We start from the raw sequence: 22,693 nt of genomic DNA on the forward strand, positions 1-22,693 counted from the left end.
AAAACTGAGAACACGATAATTCTATCGATCACGAGTGAAACTATTTGAATGTAGAATTCCGTGGATAAAATATTGTGATATACGTCGACACGGCTTTCATCACACTTCGCTGTTTTCCTCTCAAACGAGACTCTTCTAGCGCACAGACCCTTGTTTTTATTGATATCGCGCGGAGATGATAATTAATAATAGTGCGATGCCTACCGGTGGTACGATCCGTATAAGGTACATTGGCCGTGATTTATGGGAGCGTAATGAAGCCTGTTCCCCACAGGAGCCTCGAGAACCGAGAGGATATATGCGGTTGAAGACCTACCAGTAGGGATACGAAGGAACGAACGAAGGAGGAACGCTGGAAGATACGTACTTCCTCCTTAGGTGCAATAACGCGTGTCGGATTAAGGAGAGAGAACTCCATCTTTTAAAGATGCCTGACATTGTAAATCACGCATCGTGCATGTGTAACTACCCGCTTATTTTCCGGATGAAGGGAGACTAATGTGTCCAAAACGGCGTCTTTCTAAATTGTCCCTTACATGTACAACATTTTGCTTAAAGACGCGTCGTTTAAATTAATTACGATTAAATGCAAGAATCGCATTCGTGAAATAAACTAGATGAAATCGAATTAAATGTTGACGAGTATGGTACAAGCCCTTTTAGAGTAATAAAAAATACAACGACGAGATAATACATAATAATTTAACGATATAAAATTCGTATTCGTCGTCTTCTGGCCTGTATGGGATTGGTATCGAATTGTGCACGTAACACGAGGTAAGGCAGCGACGTTTTAAAGAAATGTTTCTCTCAAGAGAGAACAGTCGGAAGAAATTGGTTTGACGAAAATTTATGCAGGGTCGAATGGCCGGACACGACATCCACGAAGAAAGGTACGCCGTGCGGCTTGTTTTATATTCCGTGGTTGGATAACACGCAGCTCCGTTCCTTCTTTTCTAGATGGCTCTTTTTAAAAATTTACAACCACGTTGTACAATCGACGTCCCTTCCCTTCGAATGATACCAGAAATAATACGATGTACATCTCGAAATACTATAAAAGTTTCAATCGATGGGGATACGTCGGTTCGCTTCAGATATAAATCAAACATGAGCGTTAAAAAATTAACAGAGCACGATGATCTCTAGCCTGGCTTTCGGCAAATACGAGCACGAGTTTGCAAGCCGAACTTTCGGTGTTCGTTCGCGAACCGAGCAGTTAGGTAACGCGTTTCTTCGAGCATTAGCCAGCAAGAAAATTTACATCTTCAAAAACGAAAGGATCGCGCGATGGGCGTTCTCAACGATGCGGTACGAAGGTGATAAAAAAGTCATCTCAGAGCGGCGTGTTCGCCAAACGAGTTGGCGAGAGATACTTTTTATGGAGTTGTTCCGCAATTTCCTCTGGACAAACTTGCCCGTAATGGACTGTATGCGTCATACTTATTCCGCATGAAATAACAATTAAACGCATTAATTAACAATAAACGAGGATTTCAGCACGTCGTGCATCGATAAACGCGGGCCACTGGCACCACGTTCCTCAAGACATAAAATCCAACCCACCAATATAGAGTCGGGGCTGCATGACCCCCACGTCGCCACCAGAATCCGCCTGCAAAGAAACGAGCATTGTCGAATCCCTCGTAACAACATAGACCACTTTTAATGAGCGCAACTTCGCTGCACCGCGCAAACCAATGATATTTATCGCGCTGGGAAATTCGTGTGCTTCTCTAATTACGTGTACTTGTTTATTGTTACATTTTCACTGGCGGTTTTTCGTGTTTCGCCTCTTCTATCTACATCCGTGCAATCTGGAAAAGAACGCCGTTGCCTGTTGCACCGGCAGCCTCGAAGATCTCGAACTAATTTTGTGGTGGCCAACTATTTTTAGACGACTATCAGGCTGAAAGTTGAAAAGACATTAAGTAAAATGGAAAATTACTCGCGTTCTTCGCGTCCGCGATTAAGCGTATTCTTTTCGTCCGAGCAGAAAGCCTTCGAGCTCATTCTCGAATAATTATACCAGCCGCACCGCTAACCGACCAAATTCTTCTTCGACCGGGCGAGAAGGGTCGAAACCAAATTACCAAATTACCCGGTGAATTGCGCGGCAAGAAACACGAAATTGCCGGTCGAAAGAGGCGAATCGACACTCGCAACGAGAGAAATAACAGGCCGATGTACCCGCTGGAAATAAAAGGGCCGACGCAACGGTCGTTTCAACTTCTCGATATCAATCTCGTTGACGAATAGTGTAAGGACAGAGGGGTGAAACAGGGGTATCAACCACCAGATCAACGGCGTCGGTCAGTCTGTCGTTACGACAAAAACAAAAGGAAAAGATGTCGACGAAGTAACGCGCGGCGAACGTACGAGTGTAGGAAACGGAAAGAGAAAGACTCGCGAGGGTTGAATTGGACACGGTCGCGAAACCACTCTGTACCTCCCGAACTACGTGACGCCCTCGTTATCGACGTCCCTATACGCAGAACTCATTTGCTTAATTGCCATGATTACCAGCAACGCCGACGTCGGAGAAGCCCGCTATGAGTTTCAGTAGAAGAAGGTGGCCACTACTTGGCCACTTTTCCAACCTATGCAATACGTAATTCACGGAAACGAATATAGGTATAGCCATAGTTCACAGACGTATGTAAGTGGTGCGACTACCCCGCAGACGTAACATTCGGGAATGCAAGGTACGATAGAACGGAGCCGACTACCTGGAGCCGCACGCACTAGTCCTCACTGGAGGGAGGACGCCCAGTGGAGGGTGAAATATAATCGGTCCGATGGAAAAAAAGAACAAGAAGAAGGATCACGACATAGCGTTCAAGCCGTGGGATTCTTTGCTTTTTTACCTTGGCTTTGCTTTGAATGACGTGTCGGCTTTTTAAAATTACGAAAAAAAAAAGAAAGTAAATCCTACGAAGCATTAAAGCGTAAATTATTTTGTACGATCGACCGCGATTAGTAGACACTGATCAGCTTATTGTGCTTATTGTTGCATTTGCTGAAAAGTGTTCACAGAAGATGTTATATAATTATTTCTTTAACCATCGCTACCTTTTTTTAAACTTTGCTCACTGGTATTAAAAGTTATGTAGCTATTCCAGATCTATGGGCTACATTATGTATAGCCTGACTGAACCATAATATTCTCTGAGCGCTGTTTTACATCGATTTTCCGTCTCGAAATACATTTTCTTTATAAAGTAATTATAATTTAATATCCGCTGAATCGTATCAAACGAAATACCGTAAGTAAAATAGCTCTACGTTATCCGAGTGCGTAACAACATTAAATTCGAGCGTTGATACGTTTGTATAATTGCACGGGGCGAGCTTTGTACTAGAAAGTTCGGAGACAAAGCTTTTTCAATTGAGTACAGGCACCGCAAATCTCGTTTCGAAATAACCAAATAACGAACGGAACGATAATTAACAAAATACCATGGCGTAAGCTCATTGTTATCACGAAACGATTGTCAGTAAAACGTGATTCGACTACTAACGCCGCAGAATGAAATAAAGAAATAATCGTTGCGGTTGATTATGTCGTCGCACGCGAGACGAAACTGCGGATTAATATACGTACGTAAAAATATACGCCGGTATAAAACTCGTCGTACTCAATAAAAATCTACTGATAATCGTCGATTGAAAACAAAATAATTTGCATAAAAAGTATAGGCAAACACAGCAGGTAGCAGTCAACTTTCTGGCTACCATTTGAAATCCGAAGGTAAACGATAAAATCGTGTCGTCACGTCGACAGCATAAAATAACACGATAAAAAGGCTGCAGCTATGTAAAAATAAATGTACACAGTAGGAAATAGAGCGACGAAAATAACCGAGGAAAATACAAGCGCTGGCTGAATTTATAGATCCGATGCAATTTTTTTTTCTGGAAGTTTGATTCTATATTTAGTACATCTGGAGTAATTGAAAAATTCAACATAAAATATTAAACAAATAATCACAGATGGATGATCGAAGAAATAATTAAGATCGACTGCGTATGCTTCAATATATCGACCTTTATTACGTATTCATTGTATTTTCACGGGAAAAATGATATCGCTAAAAATTTGGCATTATCGTTATGAGTATCTTTCTGCATTAATCACGCACTCGTGGATACGCGATGACCAAAGTGGACAGTCGTGAAACTGTTCCAATTGCTCTCTCGTTTATTATTCCATTAGGTACTACAATAGTCTTCCCGTTATAGCGTCAAGTTATGGGAGCTGCAAATTATTTACGGAGCAAATATACCCTTAACGTTCGCATATGCAGATTTACTGGATCTACTTCAGCTCATTATCGCATACGAAACACGGAACTCTCCTGCTTTGAATAAATAAATGTGTTTGGCCACGATGCTGACCACAAAAAGGATCGTTAATAGTTTCTTGATATTTATAATTCGAGCATGCACTTAGGCAACTGTATTTCGATTTATGTATAAAGAATTTAATCCTGCTGTAGGCACAAATCGTGAAATAGTTCCGCATTATCAAAATTCAAGAACAGGCATTTGAATATGTCGTTGTAAAAATTTGGATAATATTCGCATGCTCGTTTACAGTCAGGTGCAAAGTTAATCTCCAATAACATAGGCTGTATCGTATCTTCTTTCCATTCGAGGATCAAATCGATCGCGTATATAGCCCTACTTTGTGGGCTTTCCGCAATTCCTTTCGGTGGTTTCATCGCGACTGCAGCCTCGAAAATCTCTCTAAACATGTGCAAAATTTTTGGCTCGACACATTCCTTCCATGAAAAGTCGGGGTACTGCCTCTCCCATTCCAAGATAAAGTCCGCGCACTTTATGTGACAAAGTGGTATGTCTCCTGAATAATTCATAACTGTGAAATGTTGTTCGTACACGTCGAAATTATTTAAAGCGAATTCCTTATTCGCAAATCTTAAGAAGAAATTTTTGTAGACGAACACTTGTAGAGGTTGTACACATTTGAGCATTACTACGTATCGTATGTCGAACTTAACTTTTCCGATTTCCGGTCTGTCGTACAAAACGGGATTTGTAATATATTTTTGCGCTATCTTCGGACCTGTGCTAGGCAATCGTAATATATGGAACAAATTTTTCGTAACGTGTGTATCTAATCCTCTAGCTAGATTCCAAGGTTTACAAATCCAATGATTATCTAAATTCATTAATTTCCTCCGTTCAAAGTATGCAACAAATTGCACTAATTCTACATTTAGGTTGTATGTAGTTGGTAACCAAGTTGGATAAGTTTCGAGTGTAATGGGATTGAAGCACTTTTCACCTGCTTTTCTTCTACATATAATCGACAATAAATCTTTAACAGTTAGAACATTTTCAAATGGAAATTGGTTTACAAAAACGTATGGTGATTGTGTGCTTAACCTTTTATAGTCTTTGAAATGTGAGGTGTACCATAAAATATCTGCCTGGTTTTCATCGGCCACAATTTCAAATGCAGGGTCATTTAGATATTCATTTACATATGTATATTCTGAAAAAACTTTTAATTTCGTACCTTTAGCTCTTTCAGGAGATTTAGAATCCACATTTTCTGGTAGACTTTCATGAATACGACCTGCCAAAAAGTATTGTTCATCTGGTTCAATTTGCAAGAAGCTTTCTTCGATAAATGATATTTCTATCCAAGGTAACAATAACGCTTTCTGTTTCCTTTGGTCTCTTGTTTGCCCTTCTATAAAATTTCTTGTAACTTCTTCGTCGTAATCAACATCTTTTATAGGAAACAAAAGTGTATAAGTAACACCATCTGGTAAATGCAAGAAAGGCACTGTTCTAAAGTTGGGGTTATCACTATGATTTATTGCTGATCCTACTTCATCCATAATATACCAAACTGGCATTCTATCCTCTATGGAACCACTATTTATAGCAAAAGATTGATTGTACCTCCACATTTCATTTAATACAAATTCTACCTTTTCCTCTTCCTCTGCATCTGTGTCAAAACCCATTAAGGAACACATACGATCTAATAGATCTGGAATAGTTGATAAATTTTGCCTTGCATTGTTAACATCATATGTCCATGCATGATCTATCAAATAAATATTGTTTGGATCCTTAACAGCAATGCCTTCCTTATGACAAACAAAGAGCTTCCAAATAGGATCCTTTGCACCCTTCTTATCAGTATCGTAATCAATCCTCATTAATTGAAACATTAGACCTGAATCAAATACCTGGTACTGAAGTTTTTTAAATAAAATGTGCCAATATATTCTTGGCACCCCAGAAGATTCTAATTGAGGTTGGTGCGTTTGAAGAAAAGTATTAAATAATCCTACTCCGTCCATTGTATACAACTCAAATATAATCTGAAACATGGAAAATGCAGCCACATGATTCTGACACTTTATATCTGGACAAATTAACCTAGTTCTATAAAAATTATTACAGAAGGATACAATGTCAATGAAAATTTACCTAAATCTTCCTATCGATAACTATAGATATATTAATTTTTGAAGCGAATATTTATATAAATTCTGAATCTTACAAAATCACGAAAATACTGTACAACATAACCTCTCCTTTCACATTGAAACAATATTTACATATGTGTAAATGTTATGATTCCAATGGTGTCTCTAATCATATTTTAGTATAAAATATTTGCATTTATTTTTTAATTGAATCGTTTACTTTTCGTAACAACTTCGAATATACAGAAACATTCGATAATTGAACAAAAAGAGCGCACAAAGATTGTACCGTCGCAAACCCCACTGTTTTTACACCCAGAGTTTACCACGAATCTTTGCAGCTCGCCGCGATCGAATAGTGTAACATAATTCATTGTCAAATATCGCTGAAATAATATATTTAGATACTAATTTAAAAGAGAAACATTTTTATTTTTGGCCTTTTTAAAATTAATCTTTCACCAACGTATTTGTGACATCTTTCTGATTAAAATGAGACCAAACACGATATAATTTGAATTACATTTACTTATTCATATGTATTTAACTATCATTTAGTAAGTAAGCAAATATTCTCCAAATTACATACGTTGTGTTTAGTGTCATTTCAATCAGAAAAATGTAACAAATGTGTTCACAAAAGTTCCATTGATCATAAATCAAAAATAAAAAATTTTGATTTTTGAGTTAAAGGTTTAGCGTGTTAAGGTCTACCAAAGCTTGTGGCTATGTAGAATACAATTGTTTCTACACCTGCATACTTGCAAAACTTGGGACCCGATTTTTGTGCAATTGTCTAATGTTTCCGTTAAAAATTATGAATGTAAGATTGCAATTGGTTATTGGATTCATAGGGAAATTGCATTTAAAGTAAGATATAGAGAATTTTGTTTTTCGTTAATACGTTGACATTCAAAAATGAGGTATATAGAATATTAATGGCTGATTTCGTTCTTCCTGTTGGCGCTTAAAGTGTGTTCACTCTGAGCCGGCGTATTGAGAAGTGAGTTTTTCTTTGGCGGCCTGATTTGTATACATATAACCGTAGTGAGTATTTAGTATTATTTCTTATTAAGTATATTAATAATAATTAATTCTATTAATGGCTATGATTTAATTATTAACTTTCCGTATTAACCTATCTTTGATTGAACTACTATATAACGTACTAAATAACGTACTACATAACGTACCTAAATGAATCAATGATCTTAAAAAATTTAAATTGTTTGAAACAGAATAAGGACAATATGTGCGTGTAAGATTAATTATTTCTTCTATCTATAACAGGATAGCTGTTGTTTTAAACGACGACATAAGGTTTTTTGACAAAAATGGTTAAATCACAACCAAAGGAAGGTAAAAATTTAACTTCCAAACACTTACTGAATGTACCAAAGGATGGATTTATACAAAAAAATAAAAATAAAAAATTTAAACAAATACCAACTGGAAAAGTTCCATTAATTAATGGATCAAAGAAGTCAAATAGTAACAATATGAAAAATAATACACCTCAGAAATCTCCAGAAGAAAATAAAGGACTGAGAAAGAAAGATGTTGAAAATCTGCAAGAATTTTTAAAGAAACAAAAAAAAAATAAAAATTTTGGGGAGGTCAAAGAGAATGATTCTATCAATGAAGGAATTGTATTACAGGATAGCATAATTGAAAGTACTGATGAGAGTGAATCATCTGATGGTAATAAAAGTGAAGAGGAAAAAATCTTACCAGATATCCTTGGTGCCAGTCTAGCAGATGATAGTGATGAAGATGATGAAGATTATGAGGAGGACAAAAAAGTACAAGTAAAGAAAGGTGTAAAAATGTTTGATGGAGTAAGATCAAATGACAGCATTGTTTCCAATGAAGACAAGGATGATTCTATGACTGAGGATAGTGATGATGAGGTTGATGATGATGATGATTACGACGATGATGAGGATGATGAAGAAGAGGAAGAAGAGGATGATACAGAAGATACAGAATCTGAGAATGGAGGCAAGACTGATGGATCTTCTGTGGGTTCTCTAAAGGTACTTCTGGGAGATAGTCTTTCTGAGGATGAAGATGACGAAGACTTTGATGATTTTGACGAGAGTAACGAAACTGATGATACAATTGATGAAGATGAAAAATTTAAGAATGAAGGATCAAGTCTTCTAAAAACACTGGTGGCTGACACTACTATTGAGGATGATAATGATGATGATGATTTTGTTCAACCAACTGAGGATGATGAAGATGATGATATAAGTGATGAAGAAGATGAAGAAGAAGGAGAAGTAGAAGGAAACAGATCATTAAACTCTCGTCAAGATAAAGATTCCTCTTTAGGAGACTTTAAAGAAAATGAACGAACAATTTTTGTTGGTAATCTCCCAAAAGATGTAACAAAGAAACAGTTACAGAAGTTATTTAAGCAATTTGGGAAGATTGATGCTATTCGTTTAAGGGGTAAAATATCAAAATCCCTCGATATACCTAAACGAGTTGCAGCTATCACAAATGATTTGCACCCTAAAATGAAATCAGTTTATGCATATATTAGATTTGAATCTGAAGAATCTACTAAGAAAGCTTTGTCCGTAAATGGAAGAAAATTTGAAGGAAATTATATAAGAGTAGACATGTCTATGAAATCAAATGACAGATATGAAACAAAAAAAAGTGTATTCATAGGAAATTTACATTTTAGTAAGTATAATACAGGATAAAAGTAATAAAGATTAATTACATGATTAACTAATATTATGATATTATAAAAATGCTATAATTTTCAGATGTTGATGATGACTCAGTTAGGAATCATTTTAAGCGATGTGGTGAAATACAATCTGTGAGAATAATTAGAGACAATCAGACTGGAGTAGGCAAAGGATTTGGATATGTTAACTTTAAAAGTGAAGATGCTGTTGCATTAGCATTAGAACTAGATGGCACCACAATTTTAAATAGAGAAATTAGAGTAAAACCAAATATTGACCAAGATAAAAGAACAAAAGGAAAATATGGAAAGAGATATTCTGCAGAAAATAACCACAATTTTTCACATAAAAAATTGAAAAATACTGCAGGTGCATCAGTAACAGTATGTAAAATTATTCTTTAAGAAATATTTGATGTATCTGTTAAGTTTTACTATTTAATAAAATATTAATTTACATTTTTCAGATTCGTAATAAAGAAAACGCTGTAAAAAGAATAACAAAAAAACAAAAGCTAGAAAAAAAAGAAACTAGCCCACAACAAGGAAATAACTTTCAAGGTCAAAAATCTGATGTAAACAAAAAGAAAAGTAAAAACAAGTTTGACAAAAAGAAGAAACTTTTGGCTGAAAAACTTATGGCTAAACCGAAAAAATCAAATTAAATAGCGGCATAAAAAGTATACTGTTAGCTTAAACATTTTCGTAACAATTCAATTTTAATTCATATATCTTATATACTAGCGATAATGACAAATTGCAACCTGTCATATCATTGTGAAGTAAGAAAAAACATGTAATCAAAAAGATTTAGCATTTTTAAGACTGTTATCAGTATGTATTTCTCAAATGTAAAAGAGTAGAAACAAGTATTTAATGTTTAATAAAATATTTTTATGAATCTCTTTCTTTCATTAAATTTTTTACTTTGGAATGTAGTTGTGATGGCAAATTTTGTATATTACATAACGCGCATTTTAAACAAAACCGTTTACCGAAATATATACTACATTCTAAACATACAGGTTTTTTGCAAAAATTACAATCAGCTCCTAATACTAAAACTTCTCCTTTGTTCGGTAAACTAAAAGGATCTTTCATAATATAACATTCTTCTAGATAACTTAATTGCCGCGCGAATGGTGCTTTGATGCCCTTGAAATTAAATCGTTCTTCTAATGAACAACAAGAGCACCTAAATATTTCATTTATGATTTCTTTGGGGTCTTGAACTGCTGATGTTAAACCTTGATTGTGTCCGATAAAATGAGCTTCGTCTGTAGATGTACTAGCGACAGATTCCATCCTATAAAGTAACATTGATGGAAAATAATCTATAATTTTTCCTGACAATATATTTATTTTATAACCATAGATTACAACTTAGTATATATATATAAACATTAACTCGTATTTAACTTAAAAACATTCATTCTTTTTTATTAATGGAAACTTTCTGCAATTCCTGCGGCCACCAAATAGGTTTTGATACTCTTAATTTAGTATCTGATATAGTAAGAGATTGAGCATTCAAAGATTCAATAATTCGCATTAAACCTAATCCATACTGATTTTCAATTCCTCTAAATTTACCTACTATATTGCCAGACTCATTAATAATTTTATCATCATACGAAAAAGATTTATTAGGAATTTCACTAAATAATAGAGGCATTAAACGTTTTCTTACAACACCAGTATGATGAGTACGAGCTGTAAGTTCCTGACCAATGTAACAACCTTTATGAAAACTAACACCATGCAAATAATCACAATTTACTTCTAGTGGCAAAGGTTTTCCTGGTGGTAAATCTTCTACACCTTCAGGAACACCAAGTTTATATCGAAATGTTTTGTAATTGAAGTCATTAGTAGAATGTAATGCATCTGAGTTTAAATGTCTTATTATCTTTTGTCTTTCAATTGTTGATTCTGCTAAAATTCTGATGCCTAGATCAGGAAGTCTAGGATCCTCATATATCATAATATTATCAACTACCTTGCTTACTTTATTATTAAGAGTACCACATGGAAATATTAAACCTTCAAGTTTTTGTTTATTACTATCATTATATTTGTTATTCATATATCGAGTAGGATCAAAGAATGCCCAAACATTTATATTATCTCCTAAATGATCTATATCAATTTTTTTTCTAACACGAAACATTTTTAGATGTCTCTGTAATGAATCTACAGCTTGTGAGTCACATTCAATATAATATACATTATTTTCTTGGCTTCTATAGATAATAACATCATACATTACTCTACCCTTGACATTTAGAAATAATGCATATAAATTTGCTGCCCCTTCTTCAAAATGCTTCATATCATTTGTAATTAATCCTTGTAAGAAACTTGAAGCTTCATTTCCTTTAACCCGCAGTATACTCTTATTTTTTAGCTGTTCTAAGATTCCAGGTGAAGATTCTGAAGAATCGCATCTAATAAATTGCTTTTGTACCTTTCCAAGTTTATTCAATTTGCACAATGGCAAAATAAATTTTTTGAGGTGTATGATCATTGTACCAAATATCACCAGAACAACGACCAAACTTTGTACAAATTTGACCTTCACGAAAGAGAAAAATTCACTCGCTAATATAATATTGTTTATCACATTCTAACCTTAAATTATATTTTTTATCTTTACTGAGGAAAGTATGGATAATCTTACGTTTTTATTTCTGTGATATTTCACACAACCTCTCTGTAAATATGCCGTTATAAAACTTTTGTCCAAATTTATTCTGGATATTTCGATTGCTTTACGACTTCGATTCGTAATTTGGTATGGTAAATCAAATGAGTAGGTAAAAGAAGAACTCTACAGTATACCACAGACTACACAAACTGCTTGTCTACTAGCGCTATCAGAAGCAATTGAACGAAATATCGAACGATATTTCTGCAGATAACATAAGGTCAAAATTTTTAATTATTATTTACTGATTTTGACTACCTGTTTAATTTTGTTTCGGGAGTTTAGAAAACGAAGATTCTTTCGTAGCTAATGACTACACCGATTGACTAAATATAATTTCTATATTTACTATAGCAAATTGCAGAGACAGTACAGAAACACTCCGATTTTTCTGAAGTCGGTATTTCAGAGCACACACGATACGAGATCCTATAAGATGCCAAGTCTATTTTATGCCTTGATACATATCCAATCAAAATAGACTTTATAGATTTGAAAGCAATATTGTGTATACGCTACAAGATTTAGGCAAAAGTAAATAAGGGGCTGAATATATTAAAGCATTTTAAAATACCACTGTATAATATATGTTTAAAAAGTTCGTTTTATAATCTTTCTTATATCTGGTATCGAAGTAACCGTATATGTATGTATGTATGTATGTACAACAGCTCATAATGAATCACATGCATAACTTGTTTCAACCATAAAAGATAAATTAATTACCTTATTCGAAGGGAGAACTGGAGCAAGTACTTTTAGGTATACAGCATTTGGAAAATGCAAAATCTGGATAAAGATCCATAGGATTCTCTGGATTACGGTGTATCGATGTGGTGGAAGAAGGCAACGTATCGGCGAAGAAGGAAGGGAGAGTCAACGCGAGCACCATCCACGAGAAGATCGAGAAGGACGACGAGAACTCAAAGGCAATGAAATAGGAAAGGAAAAACGACGAAACAGTAAGGCCACGGTGTGTCTGTAGACGCGAAGGGAAAGGAAACCGAGTTGTGTGACGGGTTACCGCGCGACGTTGTCGGGGGGAGAGATCTGCGCGCGCATTCCAAGCGCGCTACTTGTAAATAGTTCTATTCTCGGCAAGAGAGTGTAGCCGAGCCGAGAGTGTACGGTCGACACCAGTCGAGAAACCAGCTGGGACGTGAGGCTAACGTTGGAACGCCTCTATACAGAATTCGGAACGAATTTGTGCGAGTCCGATCAAAGCAACCAGTGTATCGCAAGTGCGTACACTAGGCCAAATCGAGTTTGCTTAAGAAGTCGTGAAATCCACTGATACTGCTAGATTAAATACAACTCGTTATTCACCGAACGACGAATAATTTTGAGGTGTATTCGCGGTGATGTCAAGTGCCGCGAAATCATGATTTTCGCACCTTAGAACGAACTTTTCTTCTCGAAATCGAGTGTCTGGAGCTGAAGGTGCATCGCGTTAAAGAACGTGTTGGTTTATAATTCGATATTTTTGACGTACGGTCGCCCGAGATCGGGAAAAATGTATTCCGATGGTCACGAGGTGGACGGCAGCTGGGTGCTGCGTGTTTATGTGACCGATCTTCAAGTGGAGAGGAGCTTACGAGTAAAAGGAGAATTGCACATCGGCGGTGTCATGCTTCGACTGGTTGAAGATCTCGGTGAGTCTTATCGCCTATTTTTTAATATCTCATAGAAACATCTCAGAGATCATTTTCTAATCGACTAAAGGGGGAAAGCGCGCGGGAATTGAAAATTCAAATGATTGCTGACGATTAATTTGTGGCTTGTAATAGGTCAAATTGTCACGTGACAACCTCAGGATTATCGTACGCAGGATCGTAGAGAGGCTAGATCTCTGAAGGCGATAACTTTTTGTTAACGAAACATCGTTCCGTACTCCATTTTTGAAAATATCGAATCAACGTGGTGTTAGGACGATCAATAGACCTTTAAGCGGCGGAATAGCAACAAGTTGCGGGATTATTAGCGTGTCGTTACGAGGACCGCGACTGTTCGAGATGTGGTCTCCCACCATCGAAGAGACGACTGAAGTGTGCACGGGAGTGGAAAAACTGGACGGCCGAACTAGTTTCGCCATGACGGCGGACGTGTGGACGCGACCAGCGACTCCTTTATATGCTAAAGGAGCTCCCACAGCTCCGTAGAGAGACGAAAGACACGTGAGACCGGCAACCAATTCCTATGTCTGGCCGCACGTAAAACGAACACCGTACGGTCACTTTCGTCGTAGATAAGCATAACCTAGTCGGTGTCTTATTCCCTGATGAATCGTCGCAGAAAGAACAACTGATTCTACGAATACTTTGCTCTTCCTTTTATTCTTTAAATTGTGTTTCATGGTCTACACGTTAATTTGTCAGGATCTTTAGGCAAAAATTCCTCATTTTAGATGATGCTATATGAGAACTACTGTCGGTCAATACTCCAGATAATTAACCAGGTTGAGAGTAGGATAGTTTCGGTCTCGACGAATTAACCAATTTCGATCAATTGAGCGTACCGTAACCCACGTATGTACGCATGGCCGAATAGACGAGCGAATATATCGTAAGGCACGTTGGAGTCTAGTTCCAGCTGTCCTAAAAAGATATCGTGCAATTTCTGTGCAAATTATCCGTGAAATTTAACAAGTGTTTGCCTTTACATGACCAATTTCATCGATAAACGCTCGATTATTGCTATCAGCTTATATCCGGACAACACATAACTTCGAATGAAATTGGTAATTGGCTGGAAGAATTTGTTCAGTAATGAAATTATCAGGCTATTGCTCGATGCTTGTCTTAATAGTTAAAATAACATCTACTAGTTAATTTATTTACTCAACATCGTTTATACAACACAGTAATTTATACTTAGGGCCGATACTGGTTTCCCTTTTCCATCCGTTTGCTGCTTATTGCAAACAAGAACAACCGCTGAGCGTATAAAATTTTGATACGCGTTAGTCCATCTTCTATTAGCCATCAATGTATTTTCAGCACTGTCTTATGAAGACGACATTTCCGTCTCTCTTGCCCCTTCGATCACGCGACAAAGAACGAGCCAGGCTTATTTTAACTTGCTGTTTCTTTCATCCGATTTTTCGAGCCGGCCTCTACTTCCACGTAGACGATCGTTTCTTCGGTCCCAAAAGGGATCTTCAACATTCTGCGCTCGTCCGGCCCTTTATCCCTTCATTAAATCTCGGCCTGCTATCCCTAACTAAGCTTTACGTCTTTTTTATACCGATATTAAGTCAATCATCTTTCGTGATTTTAAGTTCATATGTTCCTCAATTTACACTGGAAAGCGATTTTTTGATTAGGTTTTCTAGATATTAATAATTGTCCTATGCACGCGCGCTTTTACGTGATTCTTTAACTGTACCAAACAATCGAACGCTTTTTCTATAAAATCCGGCCACTTTGAAACGTGGCAAAAGACTACTTCCGGCAAGAGAAGATTTAAACTATGGTTTACTCGCTGCTTGTACGACAACGCGATAACTCGTATCTGAAAGATATGCCTTTCTGTGTGTAATGACGATAATTTCACATGAGTGCCGATATATCTACGCTTCGGTCGACCTAACTTTCCGCTCTGACAGGTATAGCATAGTTCATATCGATCGAAACAAAACATTTCGAGTCGTTCTTTCAAAAGATGCATCTTTTTTCTTGGAACAGAGCGTCGATCGCACGTTTTCAAGCACCGAAACCAAGATTCAACGGACGAGGAAAAAAGAAACAGGTAAAAAAAAATCCAACAGCAAAAGCTTTTGTTAGGTGGGCCTTCCTTGCCCTTCCAGCTTGACAGGTTACCGTAGTTGTACAGGTGTTGGTCCAGCGCTTCCAGCAGCATCTTGCCAGTACCATGGCAAAACCCTATGTAAATATACCGGGTGTCCCAGGAGGAGACCAGATTCGAACTCATTGTACGGAATCACGTAGTAGAATACTTCGGCGCGGCAAAAGGTCGACATTCTTCGAGAGACCGAAGAGAAATGCACTGCTACGCTTGCATATACGCGACAACACGCTCGTTCGCCACTTAAACGGATGCGAGCGCTTATAAATGGCGCGTTTAAGCTCAATACAGATACATTGGTGTATAAGTTACGAGATACTTCCCGTGGATATCTTACGATCACATCGGTCGACTGTTTAGAACCGGCATTAGAAAAAAATTCGGCTAAAATTTATATTCCCTCCCCGGAACGATCGCCATATATTTCCCTGGCGTTTCGGACAGCGAAGTAAGACACACGCTATGTGTATTTTTTCCTCCCTCGAGAGATTTAGTGTACTCTGCATGTAGAATACCGCCATTGGAAAGCCACGACATTATGTTACATGGTAGTCAACTGTCACACGGCTGTACGGTGACTTCTGCATTCCATTGAAACGAAAACGAGAGGATTATCTTAGAAGTTGGATCGATATAACTTGAAAGAAAGGCGTCGCGCTGTTTATCCGAATAATTAACGTTCGTCGGATGGACACGTGCGTATACGCTAGCAAGGGAAAAGGGCGAAAAAACTGGAGGACTCGAAAGTACCGTACATCAGTAAGTCGATGACAAGACTACATTCTTCTTGCGTCGCTTCTTCGAAATCGAAAGAGACCCTACGGCGTTGCCACTGCAACCGTCATCTTGGGAGGCTACGATCCGATGAGTCGCTCGCTTAATTAACGAAACCGATAAGCGTCGACTTCATTATGAAGATTAAAGTCGTCTTGGAACGGCCGATCCCACGGTCCGCTCAGATTGCCATCGTTCTCACAGCTTTTACCTGTGACCATTTTTTCCCATGCAGTTGGAAGTTGCAAAGAGACGCAGCGGGAAGCCGGGGAAAATTCTTGGCGTACGATTCCTTCGCATTTTCGTTGGAGAATCGGTAAGGTTTAAGGTTGTAGAAAAGCCATCGCCGGCATGGCCGTGTAGAAGAAAGGTGACAGGCCCGCAGGTGCCAATGTTTATAGTTGGTTACGACACGTACCATTCTGTAGGAGTCCGGGCGGCAAGGTAGGAAGAAGAAAAACGCGAAGAGGTCGAAGAGGAGAGAGCGAGAGAGGGAGGCCGCTAACGCGTGGGCACACAAACGCCACTCTCTCAACGTAGATTTTTAGCGTTTACTCTGATCAACGACGAAGCCACGGAGGCAAAATCCGAACTGCGAGACTTATCCGAGAGCCACTTAACTCGAATTATCTGCTCGGCTTACGTGTACAGGTTCGGATTACCCGCTTCGTAATTTTATATTCCGGCTACCTCGTACGGTATGGTAGCACGGCCTTCTTACGAAATTGTGCCTGTCCGAGGGAAACCGACGAAGCATCATTCTGACGTGCGGAATCTCCATCTCGCGTTGGTGGTTTCTCCTTCAACTTTTTCATCGCGTGCGTGTATATTCGAACGTTGCATAATAGATTTTAATTGGCATTTGTCGATTTCTGAATTCTCATCAAGTCAGTTCGAGTTTCTTGGAAACTGAAGAGACGCGGATGAGGTAATTTCTCTGCTAAACGGAGTCATCAAATCGTTAATTTTCTGTTTCGTTGGGTCGCAAGAATACTACGTTCCTGACCATTACACGATTTCGATAATGTTGTGGAATGTTAATATTACCACGTTGCAATGGCTAAATAAAAAAGATAAGTACAGACAGGCATTTAATCTTATGTAATTGCGTTTCCTAATTGATTTACTTGGACTTTGCGATTTATCAATTTATTTCTTGATTTAATACAAAGCAGGCGAAAGAAGCGGTAGACGATGTGATATATATGTAACGAAAGGACAGGTTTCGGTAGGATCGTTCCTTGGCCGAATTCTCCTCGGTATGGTATCCTCGTCCTCGATACCGGTCATTTCTCTCTGCTCGTTCTCGTAGTTACCAGGTGCGAAAGAATCGGAGGCATTTATTGTAGTGCACCCGGACCGTTTCGCCATTTCGAGGCAAGGTCGCTCTTACGGTACTCGCACGAGGCGCGCAAGCTTCTTTTATCTTGGAAAGCCTTCGTACGATCGATGCCACCTTCGTTGGCCGATCGTGCCGTTAACACATCGTCCACAATTATTACCGTGCATCATTTGATCGATCATCCTACATTACCGTTTTATACGCGTACCTCCGTATTATTCCAGTATACCGTACAATCTCTGACGATACGACTGTCGAAATCGTCTTTCATAAGACATTAATCGAGCCTTGAATGCTTACCATTTATTTTGTTCGTGAGAGACAGAGGTTTCCTCTATAACAACCTGATTACAATAGTAATCCATTCACAAATGCGCGCAAATGCGCTACGAGTCTTAATCATGCTATAATTGGATGGTAAAATAACGAGGAGCTAACGCCAAAGGCGAAGTTCCGATGACGTAACAAATAATAGTGGATTACAATACTATACCATACGAGGGAAGAGAAGTTAACGTCTGACATTGCTTTCCTCGATTTCCATAGCTGTTCTATTCGCGCTAAGTAAGATAGTTTCTATCGATCTGTACGTACCTATGCAAAATAGTTTCTAACTGGTCTCTATCGCTATGTGCCATATCTATGTAACATTCTTTCACGAATATACTCTGTTAAAAGTAAACTTTATCGTTTGCTATTGCCACTAGCTTACCATATATCCTCAAAGTGTCCAAGTTATCTGTTTGAATATGGAAAGGAAGGAAATGCGAAAGATTCATCGCTTCTTGGACTCGTGATAATCTTATTTGTTGGTGATATAGGATCGGAGCGATACCACCAGGGCAAAACTCAGTCCTTCCTTGGAAGAGACTTAAGAAGATTAGCTACTTGCGGCTCTCTACACGGAATTAAAGGTCGCCGTATGGAAATTCTACTCTGACCGCGTTATCAATGAAACTTCAATACGTACATAGAGATTGTGGAAGACGATGCGCTCAAGCGTGTGTATTTCCAACAATTTCTAGCTTTCCGACGACAACTTTTTCTTCTAGCTTTGATCTGCCTGCGAATGAGATGAACTAGCAAAAACACGATAAATGTTTTTGAATATTATCGGTCATCCTTCGACCGTTAAGTAGGTAAGCTAATGAGTTACACGTTGCTACTCGATTACTGAGCTTGTAATAAGTCGCCGCTGTGGGAATAATCATCGGTCGTGCTAATCGAGGCGTATAGTTGAACAATTTCTGCGACTGCTCTTCTAAACGCTCATTGTAGAGGAACGAAATAATAGAAAGCAATGAAAATAAACTTGTTTGCAAGGAGACCATTTATCATGGAACACTTGCAGCAATTTCTGTCCGAGAAGCGCGGGCTATCTTTTTTAGACGCCTCTTTCGTTGCATCTGGTGACTCACGCCGGACTATGATACATACCTTATTCCAGTTTTAAGTAACACGACACTTACGGTGCAGTCCCCGGGAACAGGCCGCGATATCCGCACATTTCTCTCTGGTATGAATAATTCCCTAGGGCGTGAGCGAGTCAGTTTTTAGCGTTTTACAGTCGGACGAACATGCTCGACGGGTTTTGTAATTGGCGGCAGGCTGAATCATCCGCGAAAGAGGAGTCCTTTTAAATAAATTGAGAACGAAGGATACTCCGTGAACTCGTCGTCGACTAATTATTCGAGGAACTGAGACGACTCTTAGACAGATGCTACTCCAGAAATATAATTGCGTTCAATGTAAAACAATTCCGCACAAAGAAACCAAACTTCTACTCTGTTTGGTTTCCGAGCATCTTTGACTTGTAAATGAGCTACTTCGTAGCACAAGCCTCAACTCTCTCAGTTCTAAGCGAATGTTCCAGGCAAAGTTCAATGTTAAGGACATAAGTTATATAACGGCTTTTCGTCTGCGACTCGTTCTTTTCTGCAACGTCGCTGAATAATGTACTGAATGTATGTCTGCGAGACATTGTTATAAGATAGTAAATCCCAATGGAAGTTTCGCAAGTTCAATAGTACGAGCCATGGTTATGGTAAGTCTAGCCGAGTAGGGTTTTCGATAGAATTTGTTCACCAGCCAGTTGGCGATGCTCCAACAGAAACGACCGTAACGCAAAAAACTTGAGCCAGCACTGAGTCACCGGGCAGCTGTTGATTCTCGAGCATTTATCATTTTTCAGAATGTTGGAAAAGATTTCATTATCTATACGCTCATTGTAATATGTTACGAACATTCGGGGTTTTTATTAAAAATTGTTTCATACGCATGCTAAAATCATAAAAGTGCGTGTTCTGGCTGATGGTCGAGCAAAGTGTTGTTCGTCGTGTTCTAAACAACGGCAGAGGATAATTGTTGCATACGATACTTGTCTTAATCACAAGTAGTTAAGAGTGGAATTACAGTGCGAATATAATGTGAAAGTGGGAAAGACAGCTTGTGCAATAATCGCATAGCAAAGTTTATGTCTATAATACAATGTCTATGACATAACATTCGCCTCAGCATTGCGTCATCGGTAGATCATAAATTTCTTACTGCATTCTTTTAAATTCCCGGCGAATCAATAGTTAAACTTTAACGAATGGAAACTGTAAACTGACTGAACTGTTCGGTCAAACTTTATCGCGCGCAAAGGGTAGAAGTATGCGGAGAAGAAATAATGTCGGTAGCTGCTCCCGAAACGCGTTTCTTGGGATAAGATAACCGTTCCGTACTGTTTTCGAGACTCCAAGTGAATGGATTCTAAGCCATTGATATCATTTATTTTTGTGTCACATAGTCTGAGTATTTTAGTTCACGTGACACAGAGTTCCACAAACTGATAAATCTATTTTAGGCTTTGTTCATATCGAAAATATCTCTATTTATTTTCATCGATTACTTTATGCGTTTCACGAAAGGTATTTTTCCTTGTCTGGAAAAAGAACCGCAAATATATCACAGGAAGTCATTAAGGTATCTAGAGAATCGATTCGTTATTTATGCGGATGAAATAAGCGGCACATTTGACGCTGAGCAACTAAAGAATGATCATCTCTAAATAGAGGGAATAATTTAAAGCGATGATCAAGAGCTGACAAAAGAAATTAGAGGAGGAAGTTATCGTTATTGATGAAAATCGACCGAAACCTTGGCTGAGTGACTTCATTATTGTGGTTTGTCAGCACGACGGACAGAACTTATAAGGCAATAAATCGGTTCAACGAATTCACGACGACCAAGAAAGAACTGATGCGTAAGCAGAGAAAGATAAAATTCCATATATGCCTTTACGGGAAGCGTGAAACAATCTTTTCCAATTTTGTCACATAATTTCGAAGATACTCACGACTTTTGTGTTACGTTTTATTCCGTTAACGCGATTGCTCGGACACGCCTCGAAGACCTACCTGTAACATAGTCAAGGTCATTCCTTTCCGGCAAGAAATACCAAAGGAAATTTCCTTTTGGTTAGATGCAGCCTTGACTTGAATAATGATGATGAGATCAAACAGACCACACCTCTATTAATAGGACTTTAGCGAAGTCTAATATTTTAGAAAATGGTCCCTCCGATGTCTCAATGTGTAAGACCGTGATGTCATTTAAAAGCAAGCAGAAATATTCGTAATCGTTATTTCTGCAGTATTGCCTACAATTTAGCTATGAGAAACGCCTATGAGAAATATCGTTAAAATAGTTTTTCCTTTGAATTCTTTTCTATGCTTACGCATAGTTGGCGCAGAAACACGCGAGTATTTCATTCAGTTTATCTGTCCAGTGGGGTGCCAGCAGCAGGCTTTCGTGCGACCTTCTTCTCGGGACTGGTGCTCTCTTCTGATGGCGCCTCGAGCATGGTATCTCGAAAATAAAGCAACGAAAAGCGTGGATCGTGAAGTCACTACGTCCGGTCGCGCAAAGAAAAAAAAGGCGAAACGAATACTTTATTGCACAGCAATACTAGCTTCTATCGGCTATTAAGTTATATCAGAAAGGTCGGCCAATCTTTTCGCAGAAACGATTTCCCACTGCACAGATTAACAAGAAGTGCTTCGATGAACGTAATCGGAGTGCAGCACTCGTAAATACGCTCCACTGCTTTCAAACGACAATTCATTCGTGCCTAAGCTTCGGCGATTAATATTAAAATTGCGATTAATTCTCTTTAATGATTCAGCTGAGCGCGAAGAGTTGCGAAATCTTGCGTACAAAGAAGACAGCGTTAATCGCCATTGTGAATCTTCCGAGTACGAGTTATGTTTGTACTTTGCTGATGTGTTAACAAAGCAAATTGTCGTGTTTTATTTTCGTGTCGTGCCGTGAAAAGTTATCGCGGTGAGCTACCCCGATGTCGAAGGGTCTTGATACGAGGAATCTCGGAACACCCGTTGTTTGGGTCCATTATCTCTATTTTTTTTTGACCCCTTCGGTGCTTAGACTCGCGCTCTTTTCAGCTGTAACGCCGAAAGAGTTCCAAGAAACACTTTTACGTGCTCATAAAAATTTTGATGTTCCTTCGAAACACCATCCTGACTGTTGCTCGCTACACTGTATTGTAAGTCTACTAGATTAGAAACTCGAGAAGGACGTATATAATATTACGCGAATGCCTTTCTTTGTGTTTGGAAATGTTTTCCTCGATCTATTCAATCGGATCTTCATTCTCGATATTCTTCTTAAAGCCATTTTTCCCATCCACTCAACTTTCTCGACGCCTCTTTAAGAAGTTACGTAGGTAATCGTTCGTAATCCCGCGGTTCTCATTAAATCTTCGTTGTTTCATGGTCGTTGTCAGGATCCAAAAACTGGCATGGCCTCTGTATTGTTCCTCTGTGGACATCTTCGAGGCGTTTCCACACGGGCCCCAACGGAGAGACGTGAAATGTCAGGCGTGGGCA

The 22,693-nt window shown here is 38.3% G+C and overlaps 6 protein-coding genes across 7 annotated transcripts in view; 2 read left to right on the forward strand and 4 right to left on the reverse strand.

Annotated features, from left to right (window-relative positions):
- Positions 1-4,028: 4,028 nt before the first annotated feature.
- LOC117207635 (tubulin--tyrosine ligase-like protein 12) lies at positions 4,029-6,775 on the reverse strand. The gene is made up of 2 exons (XM_033448020.1): positions 6,472-6,775; positions 4,029-6,362 (listed from the first exon to the last, which is right to left on the reverse strand). The coding sequence occupies exon 2, from the start codon at positions 6,339-6,341 to the stop codon at positions 4,485-4,487; it is 1,857 nt and encodes a 618-aa protein (XP_033303911.1). The 5' UTR covers positions 6,342-6,362; positions 6,472-6,775; the 3' UTR covers positions 4,029-4,484.
- Positions 6,776-7,373: 598 nt separating this feature from the next.
- LOC117207634 (RNA-binding protein 34-like) lies at positions 7,374-10,078 on the forward strand. Of its 2 annotated transcripts, none has more exons than XM_033448018.1 (4): positions 7,374-7,517; positions 7,761-9,167; positions 9,254-9,561; positions 9,645-10,078. In XM_033448018.1, the coding sequence occupies exons 2-4, from the start codon at positions 7,805-7,807 to the stop codon at positions 9,840-9,842; spliced, it is 1,869 nt and encodes a 622-aa protein (XP_033303909.1). In that variant the 5' UTR covers positions 7,374-7,517; positions 7,761-7,804; the 3' UTR covers positions 9,843-10,078. The 2 variants fall into 2 exon arrangements, with proteins under 2 accessions (XP_033303909.1, XP_033303910.1); XM_033448019.1 differs by having other exon boundaries at positions 7,395-7,521.
- Positions 10,050-12,883, reverse strand: LOC117207640 (cysteine-rich DPF motif domain-containing protein 1). Its single transcript, XM_033448030.1, has 2 exons — positions 12,611-12,883; positions 10,050-10,483 (listed from the first exon to the last, which is right to left on the reverse strand). The coding sequence occupies exon 2, from the start codon at positions 10,480-10,482 to the stop codon at positions 10,072-10,074; it is 411 nt and encodes a 136-aa protein (XP_033303921.1). The 5' UTR covers position 10,483; positions 12,611-12,883; the 3' UTR covers positions 10,050-10,071.
- LOC117207638 (putative transferase CAF17 homolog, mitochondrial) lies at positions 10,527-12,017 on the reverse strand. Its single transcript, XM_033448028.1, has 2 exons — positions 11,858-12,017; positions 10,527-11,752 (listed from the first exon to the last, which is right to left on the reverse strand). Exon 2 carries the CDS (start codon positions 11,702-11,704, stop codon positions 10,607-10,609), a length of 1,098 nt encoding a protein of 365 aa, XP_033303919.1. The 5' UTR covers positions 11,705-11,752; positions 11,858-12,017; the 3' UTR covers positions 10,527-10,606.
- Positions 12,884-13,013: 130 nt separating the features above from the next.
- The window catches only part of LOC117207633 (unc-112-related protein-like), a 38,262-nt gene continuing 28,582 nt past the window's right edge, over positions 13,014-22,693 (forward strand). Inside the window, exon 1 of the mRNA XM_033448017.1 lies at positions 13,014-13,536. Coding sequence (XP_033303908.1) covers positions 13,398-13,536 — 139 coding nt within the window. The 5' untranslated portion in view covers positions 13,014-13,397. The remainder of the gene's footprint in view (positions 13,537-22,693) is intronic.
- LOC117207639 lies at positions 14,565-15,912 on the reverse strand. Its single transcript, XM_033448029.1, has 2 exons — positions 15,263-15,912; positions 14,565-15,183 (listed from the first exon to the last, which is right to left on the reverse strand). Exons 1-2 carry the CDS (start codon positions 15,812-15,814, stop codon positions 15,163-15,165), a joined length of 573 nt encoding a protein of 190 aa, XP_033303920.1. The 5' UTR covers positions 15,815-15,912; the 3' UTR covers positions 14,565-15,162.

The sequence above is a fragment of the Bombus bifarius genome, unplaced genomic scaffold (genome assembly GCF_011952205.1).
Source record: "Bombus bifarius isolate JDL3187 unplaced genomic scaffold, Bbif_JDL3187 scf7180000008039, whole genome shotgun sequence".
Taxonomy (NCBI): domain Eukaryota; kingdom Metazoa; phylum Arthropoda; class Insecta; order Hymenoptera; family Apidae; genus Bombus; species Bombus bifarius.

Excerpts from the sequence above, each read along its gene's own strand:
- LOC117207640 (XM_033448030.1), bottom strand. The coding sequence starts at position 10,482 with ATGGAATCTGTCGCTAGTACATCTACAGACGAAGCTCATTTTATCGGA.
- LOC117207638 (XM_033448028.1), bottom strand. The coding sequence starts at position 11,704 with ATGATCATACACCTCAAAAAATTTATTTTGCCATTGTGCAAATTGAAT.
- LOC117207634 (XM_033448018.1), top strand. The coding sequence starts at position 7,805 with ATGGTTAAATCACAACCAAAGGAAGGTAAAAATTTAACTTCCAAACAC. Across the intron at positions 9,168-9,253 it reads CATAGGAAATTTACATTTTA|ATGTTGATGATGACTCAGTT; the intron begins GTAAGTATAATA and ends TATAATTTTCAG. Across the intron at positions 9,562-9,644 it reads CTGCAGGTGCATCAGTAACA|ATTCGTAATAAAGAAAACGC; the intron begins GTATGTAAAATT and ends TACATTTTTCAG.
- LOC117207635 (XM_033448020.1), bottom strand. The coding sequence starts at position 6,341 with ATGGACGGAGTAGGATTATTTAATACTTTTCTTCAAACGCACCAACCT.
- LOC117207639 (XM_033448029.1), bottom strand. The coding sequence starts at position 15,814 with ATGAGTTCGAATCTGGTCTCCTCCTGGGACACCCGGTATATTTACATA. Across the intron at positions 15,184-15,262 it reads CGTTCGATTGTTTGGTACAG|TGTAAATTGAGGAACATATG; the intron begins TTAAAGAATCAC and ends ATCGCTTTCCAG.